We start from the raw sequence: 9,881 nt of genomic DNA, 5'->3' as shown, positions 1-9,881 counted from the left end.
TTCTTTTTCTTTTTTTTCAGTTTCGTTTATTGCTTGTTCGAGACTTTTTTTTCCTCTGTGTGTTTCGTTCCTTTCTCGCTGTTTGTGCTTCGGATGAGAGCGAAGACAGCGAGCTTACGATCGTTGTTTCATGCCCTGTATATAGCTTGTGGTCGAGCTAGCTGCGCGTATTCAGTTGTCCATCACATTGTCTGAGGGTCTTCAAGCATATATTTCACTTTGCCAACAATGATCTCTGGTGTACGATTTTAATTTTGCGTGGTAACTTTTTCGTCAATCAAGCACCTGTCTATTACCTCGAGGACACGGGAAGGAAACTGATGTGTATTCCCTTTTACGGGAAGAGCCTACTAAAACTCAACCTCTAAGTGAGAAAAAAATACCCAAACTAAGTCTGTACACAGCGGAAATAATAAGGCAGAAGGTAACATATAAAAAGGAGAAAGCAATGTGCATTACTTATTTTCCATAGAACAAACGAAAGAAGATCGTGTTTTTCCTGTTACAAGCGGCTGAGTATTCTGCTCCAACTGAAGTTCTTCGATTCAGAAAAGAAGAAACCAAATCTAAGCCCATTTCAAAAGAAAATGGAAAGGCAGGAGAACGCACCCATAAAGAAAAAAACAATGCGTTATACTTGCTTTAAATTTACTCAATGACCAAGAAGAGAAATTGGTTGTATTTTCTTCATATATATCAGAACACAGCCAGTTCAGAGTAACCTTACGCCAGAAGAAAGGGCAGTGTTAACTGTCAGTTGAAAGTGAGCTTTCTTTTCTTACAAGAAAGGAAAGTCTGTAAAAAGTCACTTAACAGTGAGCTTTCATTTGGGAGCAGAAGAGACGCATAAACAAAGTCAGTTCAAAGTGAGCTTTCTTTTGTCAGAAGAAAAGAAAAGTCTATTGAAAGTCTGTTCAGGAAACAAAGGAAAAACAAAGCCAGCAGAAAGGCAAAATTCATTTCCATAAGGGACGTGGTCCAGTGTTTCGCGGACCGTGCAGTTTCTAAGGTTAATGTCGCCAGGTGAAAGAAAGTAATGTGGCTGACTAACAATTCCGGCAGAGGGGAGCGTAAACTTGGCAGTCATAGCGAAGGCGAGTTACCTTCAGTACCCTCTGTATTTTTCGACAAACGCCTAGTGGGAAGAACACGCTGATCATTCCGTTAAACTACTGCTGGCATGACTTGCTTAGAGCACTGCACGGGCCGCAATTTTCAGCCCGTTACCAGCCCGAGCCCTGTGAAACTAACACATGCCCGGGCCTGGCCCGAGCCGGAGGACAGTCGGACCTACCCGGCCCGGCCCGGGTTAGGATATATATAATTTTGAAGGCTTGCCATGTAGCATAAGAGGAGGCTGACGAAAAGCTATATAGTTAGCAAAGTTCGGAAGTAAAGCATGCCTGCGAATGGTCGGCGTCTTGGCTGGCGTACTGTTGCCTCTACAGCGACGGTGCGCGCACTTTTAGATGAGTGTGCACTTTCTGTGCTTCGTAAATGGTGCGCTTACTTTAACCCTTCGATAAATGAGTCTGACAGCCAATAATCTTAGCTGTAGACGCTAAACAAACATGCAATTTCCATGGGACAACCATTTATCTGAAAACTCGTAGTCTGTGGGTGACCACGGCAGGTGCGTATGCATCCTCTTGTGAAGTACGAAATACAGATTTCCGACCTTCGACGGATTCAAAAAAGCCTTACCTTAAAATATATCCTAAATTCTTCTGCCTCATTACCTCGCCTCACAATCTGAAAAAGCTTCCGGCCATACCACCAGTCATATCAAAACCATCGCTGGAGGGCAGCTCTGTTCAGGGTGCTGCAATGATCGCAAAGCACGCCTACTTTACTCGCGTATGAGATGAAAGCACTATAGAATCGCAGTGAGCTCTGGCCCGCTGAGTGCACTGGCCAGCATATTTTTCGCAGTTTTTTTTGTTTTAGATGCAAAAATGCATACTCGGGGTTGGACGCCAAATTTTCGCGGAAACACTTGTGCGCCAGCACTGCAGAGCTCACCTGGATAGCAACCCAGGTCCAAGCTCTCCTTAATAAACATATATAGGGCATATAACCATGTATCTGCAACTGTATCGATGGCGCCGCAGCACGGGAGGCTGAGCCCGAAATGTCTCCCATTTAGCTAACAAAATGAATGAATGAAAGCTAACAAAATGAACGAAATGTCTCCCATTTAGCTACGCACAAGGTGTAAAGATATTCTTGTGGCTCCGCTTCTGTGTTTTAGCGTGTGAGGTATGCGGATAGCCTGCTTGAAATATCGCCTCTGTTAAAACATTTACCTTTTCACGCGGTGTTAAATGATCATGACCTGCGATGGTATACTCATAAATGCCCTCACGATTATCTTCAGCGTCCTTTTCAACGACCGCAAGGTGAGAGAGTTGCACCGGTGAAGCTCTCATCAGCTTGTCCAGGGCACCGTCCACAACCACTCACTAAGGCGACGCCGAGCCATGAAGATGACCCCTGGCTGCTCGCCGAGGACGTGATTCATAAACTTTGCAATGGCTGCCATCATGTTTGCATTTTTTGTCCCACGAAATGTATAGCCATTGTTGTGCCAGAGTTTTTTCAACAAAATTTCGTTTCGCTCGCATCATATCATATCGCATCGTATCCTACCGGTACTCACCTATGGGGCAGAAACGTGGAGACTAACAAAGAGGGTTCAGCTTAAGTTAAGGACAACGCAGCGAGCTATGGAAAGGAAAATGATAGGTGTAACGTTAAGAGATCGGATGAGGGCGGAATGGGTGAGGGAACAAACGCGGGATAATGACATGTTAGTTGAAATCAAGAGGAAGAAATGGGCTCGGGCAGGGCATGCAATGCGAAGGCAAGATAACCGCTGGTCCTTAAGGGTAACGGAGTGGATTCCAAGAGAAAGCAAACGTAGCAGGGGACGGCAGAAAGTTAGGTGGGCGGATGAGATTAAGAAGCTTGCGGGGATACACTGGCGGCAACTGACAAAGGACAGGGTTAATTGGAAACACATGGGAGAGGCCTTTGCCCTGCAGTGGGTGTAGTCAGGCTGATGATGATGATATTGAAGCCAGGCACAGAGTTCATCGGCCCAGCGCAAGACCGCCTCCCTGCCCAGCACCCAGCGGCAGCTTGTCCAAATTCCCCCCAACTCCAAATAGAGATCGATGTTGCGTAGCTATAACTGCTAAAGCAGCGCTTCGCTGTTCCTTACGATTACTTATTGAGCATTCGCAAAAGTAGGGAATATTCGTCGCACGATTAAATTCGTTTTATGTTCGGTTATCTCACAATTAGATTCGTATTCGATTCGGTAGCAAAGCTACACTATTCGTATTCGATTCGGTTTGGAAAAAGTACTATTCGCACACTTCTAGTGATGACCATTAGTATAAAATCTGAATTTCTCATAGACACACTGACAAACAATGCCTGTCGGCATCCCATACAGCACAGGTAGTCGGCCCAATATTGGAAATGGATGGTTCCACTCCGGTCCTTTGTAGGACCGGTATTTGCCAATACATTACCGACATTGGGCCGATTACCTGTGCTGATTGGGATCCCATTTTTTTTCCCCACTTAGCTCATATTATGTTTCTCCGATGTTGGTTCTTAACAGTGGGTGAAGTGCTGCATAGGTGCAACCTCCGGCTTCCCAGTGTTATTCATATGTACAATGAGTTTGCTGCAACCATCATGCAACCACTCCTGGCAACCATCATGCCCAGCTTTCCTGAACATTTAAAGTCACTGGAACTAGCGTCACCTGTTGGCCGCCAGTAGCGAACACCGCGTAACTCAGTCAGGATAATTTAAACTCGTAATTTTAAGAAAACTAGGAAGTCCCAGTGAGATTCTGCGAATACATGGCGGTTATTATAGTCAACTCTTCCCCCTCACTGCAAAATCTTGTCTATTAAGTGCTTCCTGCGCTTACACCAGCTATTTCTGGCGGACAGAGAAAATCGAGTGTATGCACCGAGCATTCGAAATTACCGCGGTGATTGAGTGTTCGGTGCCACGCGTCACGTGGTGACAGCAGTGTGCACTATAAGCGTTTGTCCAGATTTTCTGGGCTTGCATATATTGTCATGCAGGCACTGCTATCCCATGTCAGAAGATCCAAGGGATGAAACATCGAATTTGCCAACACTAATCTGACCGAGCCATGGGTTATTTGTTGTGTTTTTAATTTCATTGAACCCTGCTCAACAGTACCGAACCATTAGTGCCCAGAAAGTCGCAAACACGAAGTGAAGACGGTAAGATGCAATAGTGGCTGGGCGTGACCGCAGAGCAGCGGCGCCAGGAACTTTCAGGCTCAACCCCTGGAAGCAAGCCCTCTATAGCGTGGTTCCACATAATAATCTTTAATATATAATCGGAACCATGTTGTATACATATGCGCACATGAAGCACCGTTTCACAGAAACATCTTAATTTAACTGGAGCGTTGTTCCGCATGTTTTACTGATTTCTGAATGTGGAATGCAGTTCCACTTAGTTTGAGTAACTAGCCGGAGCGTAAGTGCAACTAAATCAAGAATGTATGCCCGCTCAGTCGTCAAGAGTGTCGGTGTTTTTAATACGCCTGTAAACTCAGATTTTTTTGTTGTTTTGAACTGGAAAGCACGTAACTCGCGTTTGTTAATGCGGCTTTAATGAGGCAGGGAAACTTGAGAGAGTGATTGATGGCTGTTATGCACTGTTGTGGGCGATAAAATTTCACCACTGAGCGCATGTGAAGCATTTTTCTTCTGACAAGCGCACTTTATGACGGGGTGCATCGCTGCTTGAGCCTTTAGTGGCTACTCTGCAACCGCAGCGCGTGGGACATCAGTGCCGAACGTTTCCATAGAGCACCGTGGAAGTAGTTACCCTGAACACACGTGGTCGTATGAGAGCATGCAAGGAAGGGAAATTCGCAGCACCCCTTGGGATAGCCACGTGGATCTCTGTTTGTTGCGGGCACCTCCACACGCCTCGGGCATCGTAGCCCTGCTGCTCCCGTTGCGCCTGCGGCCACGGGCAGGGCTCGCCCTCTCAGGCGCTTCCGTCTTCAGCGTCAGCCGCCTCGGTGTCTTCGGCCTCGGTGGCCTCGAGCTGACGCGAACCGGCTTCGGGCATCCCTGGCCGAGACTCTGCGTCGCCTCTCCGTCGCCTGTGCCGGCCGTGGTGCCGCTTGGGCCTCTTCTCGTGGGCGTCCTCCGCGTCCGTCCTGCGCGTTAACAAGACGTGAGCAGCAGCGCGAGCCCCGGCCTCTCCAATGCGCCGCACACTGATGTACAGAGTCGATGCGCGGCTCGTTTGTGGCAATGTGGCACGCCAGCGAGCGACAGCCTTATACCCTCAAGTCGTCTTATGATGGGGCCGCTTATCGTGTACCCCAATTGTTTGACGAAAGAATTAAAGTTGTTAAGTCTGGCGCTCACAGACAGGAAACCATGAAAACGGGCGGAAAATAAAATCAGTAATCTTCGGGCCAAACTTTTCGACTGAAGACGGACGATGCACTTCTACATCAGAGACCAAAAGTATGTGTGATAGGGCTTAGTTCTTTGGAGACTGACTGCGTTGCAACAACCATTAGTAATAGAGAAAAGAATATAGCCGTTACTCCCTCAGAGGCTAACTACAGTGAGACGTTAGTTGCATTAAGTATCTCCACGAACAAGCCGGTCACCGCGAGGACCAAGTGGTAGAGTTAGTACAATATTAACCGGTTTTGGCTTAATGTGTGTTGCTGAACACCTTTGTACGCTGATGAGCCGCCGCTCTCTTCAAGGTCGAGCAGTCTTAGTGACTCATTTGACGTTATTATGGGTGTATAATTCTTGCCACCTCACCTTTACTTACGTTTTAAGACATCACGAAGTGCTAGATGCCTTCGTTAGAAGCTGCAAATCCAGTGGAGGACATTTCTCCTCCGCTAGCGTTGTGCGCAATTTTTTTTCTTGGCCTCTGAGCGTAATGATGAATCGGTTGTAAACAAAGAAAGGGTTGCAAACAAAAAAAAAAAGCAGTGCAAGTTCGTGAGTCGTCACATTTGTACGTGTCACAAGAAAAGATATTTGAGCATGTCCTTAAAAGCAAAAGCGTGACAGCGAATTGCACAGTCGTACCAAATAATACCTTCATACAGCCTTAACAAGCAAGCATGTTATCAGCTGCTAAGTTATACACGTCGGAGCTCGTGGGACAGCACAGCTATTCGATAAATTGTGCAGGAGGATTTCTACAAATGCCATAGTGTCTACCTGGCACATAATTCGTTTCAAATCTCTACACTGTGCCCAGCGGTGGAGATAATGCAGTCATACCGTGACATAACGGAGTGTTTTAGCATGCCGCTCACGCGCTGGCACTCGCTACCGCCGCTGACAATTCAGCTCGAGCGCTTTGCTGCTTGAAAACCAGGATACTTAATTTACGCCTGTACCCTGAAAGCGTGGTATGCAGTTTCCAGGAACTATTTAAGCTCCTCCACCCCCGCTACAAAGCAACTGTTGAGAGAAACGTACACCTGCTCCTGCTCGGGCTGCGGCAAGTAGTGCACCGGTGCATGCATCGGCACCGGTGCGGCGATGGCCGCCTTGTGCTGCTGGCGACTGCGCTCGGAGCGCAGCGACTGCGCCAGGAACATGGTGCTGAGCAGAAAGGCGACGGCCGCCAGGAAGGCGGCCACGGCCACCAGTCCCCGCAGTAGGAGCCGCCGCGGCGGAGGGCCGAGCTCGCCGCCGCCGCCCAGCGCGGACAATACACCGCCGCCCGCCGACTGTTTGGGCCGGCTGCACACAGGAGAAGCGCCGAGAGCCTGGATGGGGCTCGCGCTATTCGGACAACTCGAGCACAACGAGATGTGGGACCACATAGAGGGCTTGTTACGTGCAAACCGTCACACCCTTAGGCTGAAAAGGCTGAAAGTGCTGCAGGAGCTAGTCCTTTGAGGAGCAATTAAGTTGCCACTACCTCAAAGGCATCAAATACCATTAGTGTACTGCAAAGACCAACGTTTACTCCCACAGAGACTAAGTGGGAGATTAAGAGCAAAGGTACATCAGCCACCGTTATTCTACTACAGGCTACCCGTTAGCAGCGAGGACGAAGCTGTGCAGTTTGTCTTCACAACTTCGCAATACCCCCCGCGGCTAAACAAGCTGCCTTGGGCCCCTCCAAAAAAAAAAAAAAAGTTCTGGCAACGTTCCTTTCGCGCTTATATAGATAGATTACTGTGGAAATGACACGCTTTCACACACCTGGTGTTTCTAGTGGTTTTGAAATTTTGTTCAGTTTTTCCAAACCAAGCAGTAAATCACAACCATGATGCCGTTCATTCAGGATTGAGTGGCATTATGGTGATGCTCAACTTTAAGACAAACGAGTGCGCCATACGAGAATTTTTTGATGCCAAGAAGTATCTCAGTGGATGGAATAATATTAGTCTACTGGGCTCTTAATTTAAGCGATGATGGCCTGATCTAACGATTGCATTTGGCATGTTCTCTCGGATCATGAATGGCAGTTTACCAATATCCCTCAAGAGAAAAGTATACATTAGTTATATCTTACCGGTGCTCACCCAAGGGGCAGAAACGTGAAGGATAACGAGAAGTGTTCAACTTAAGTTAAGGCCAACGCAGCGAGCTATGGAAAGGAAAATTATAGGTGTAACGTAACGTAAGAGATCGGAAGCGGGCGGACTGGGTGAGGGAACAAACGTGGGTTAATGGCATCCTAGTCGAAATCAAGAGGAAGAAATAGGCTTGGGCCGGGCATGTAATGCGAAGGCAAGATAACCGCCGGTCGTTAAGGGTAACAGAGTGGATTCCAAGCGAAGGCAAACGTAGCAGGGGGCGGCAGAAAGTTAGGTGGACGGATGCGATTAAGAAGTTTGCGGGTATATAGGGGGGTCGCAGCTGGCACACGACAGGGTTGATTGGAGAGATATGGGAGAGAGTTTTGCCCTAAAGCGAGTGTAGTCAGGCTGGTGATGGCATGATCTAACGAGGGACACAAGCGAAATGAAGCTGTCGCTTGACCCGTCCGGTGTATAGTATAGTCATGCGTTGTCTTGAGCTGGGACCACATTTTGCAACCATTCTTCGCTCAGTTCATCTCTATCTCTCTACTGTATAGATTCTGCTTCTGCGACCAGGACTTGCTGTAACAAGCAATCTCGGTCCCTGGCTGTGCTACCAGGGCGGTGGTGCCAAAAGGCAAAAAGAATGCATTGGAAGAAAAATACTTGCTAGGTACGAAGGATGTTTGTGTAATGTTTGTTTCGTTGTTCCTGTCCATTCCTGTTGTAGTTGTGTTAATCCAACTTGAATATGTTAGTATTTCGCTCAATGCTCAATACATACTCTTGCTGTGCTATAAGCCTTGCCATTATTTTGGTGCTCATAGTTGGTGGTAATACGTAAAAAGATAGGTGGTGTCTAAGACTCCTTCATCTGCCTCCTTCATTTTGTCTGCTGTGTGACTTACTTTTCTCGCTTTGTCTGGTTGAAGTTAAGTTATAATCAAATACTTCTTCGGCTTGTTAGTTGACGGTTAGCCAGCTTGTAAGCATACACTATAGGTGTATACTTACAACGCGTGCGCTGGTGCGTGATCTTGACGGCTTGTGGTATGGATGCATTGTCAATGTATGAACCCTTCGGATCCCCAGCCCGCCCTCCTAGACACCCACCATTCATAACAACAAGTGTTTTGCTAGGCCATAACAATCAGGTGCTGCGACTTAGGTTCAAAATAAGGCCCAGGTTGTCTGAAATTAATCGAACAGTGTACGCACTTCCAGCAGCGTGGGAGTTTTGCGATAGTTGTTCCTAGGCCAAGAAAGCGAAAGCGTGCTATACACTGAGAAGAGAAACGACATTACGCACCTGATGGGGAGCAGTACCCGTCCATTCCTCGCGTACGTTACGGGGCATCCGAACCGCAACCCTCGTCGTCCAGAGAACGGCGCGCGCCCGTTCTCAGCGGGCTTGAGTGCGTCGATCAGAGTGCGTGCGAGCCGCTGGCATCGTGGTTGGGCGTCCGTCGCGTCTTCCCCGGCGCACCCAGAGGTGGACGCCTGCGCTGCCTCCGGGGCGTTCTCAGAAGGTCCAGCGGGCCCAGAGGTCTCAGCAGGCCCAGAGGTCTCAGCAGGCCCAGAGGTCTCAGCGGGCTGCTGGGCAGCGTTATCGGCTGCCATGGCGGCAGCCTTCTTTTCAAAGGCATCGATCTTGTCTTCCACGGTGCTCGCGGTATTCATCGTCCTCGTTGTCTTCCAACGGCCGGGCCTTGGGGGCGCTGCTGTGCTTTGGCTCGCGTAACGACAAAACTGAACCCGGAGCAGCACCTCGCCTCACATCTCCCAAGCTGTGCGTGTGCTAGACCGCTGAATACCCCAGACATTGGCGTGAAGAGCGAAACGTTTTCTGTAAAGGGCGCAAATAGCGTTGTAAAATTGCCAGACGCTTGCTTTGGTCCTTCGGTTTCTTCTAATGTCTCACGCTCCTCAAAGCGTGCCTTCCTGGGACGAACAGTGGTGCTGCATTTTGCTGCAGTGCTGACTAGCGCACTGCAGTATGATGTTGCTGCCTCGCGCAACTATGAAGATTGAACCCCATGACACACCTCTGAACGGTTCACGAAGAGAAAATTCGCCTTTTTGCGAAGTAATTTTTCGACGTGGCCTTCTTGAGGTCGAATGCATTTTTCCCACACCCCGCCGCGGTGGCTCAGTGGTTAACTGCGCTCGGCTGCTGACCCGAAAGACACGGGTTCAACCCTGGCCAGAGCAGTCGAATTTCGATGGAGGCGAAATTCTGGAGGCCCGTGTTCTGTACCATGTCAGTACACGTTAAAGAACCCCAGGTGGT

General features: G+C 48.5%; 1 protein-coding gene across 1 annotated transcript; it reads right to left on the bottom strand.

The window, feature by feature from the left end:
- Positions 1 to 5,055: 5,055 nt before the first annotated feature.
- Positions 5,056 to 9,271, bottom strand: LOC149351248 (uncharacterized). Its single transcript, XM_089577002.1, has 3 exons — positions 8,901 to 9,271; positions 6,534 to 6,800; positions 5,056 to 5,230 (listed from the first exon to the last, which is right to left on the bottom strand). Exons 1-3 carry the CDS (start codon positions 9,269 to 9,271, stop codon positions 5,056 to 5,058), a joined length of 813 nt encoding a protein of 270 aa, XP_089433128.1.
- Between the last annotated feature and the right edge of the window lie 610 nt (positions 9,272 to 9,881).

The sequence above is a fragment of the Amblyomma mixtum genome, chromosome 3 (genome assembly GCF_055824585.1).
Source record: "Amblyomma mixtum isolate Tamu chromosome 3, ASM5582458v1, whole genome shotgun sequence".
Lineage (NCBI taxonomy): Eukaryota > Metazoa > Arthropoda > Arachnida > Ixodida > Ixodidae > Amblyomma > Amblyomma mixtum.
This window is presented reverse-complemented; position numbering and strand designations above follow the sequence as displayed.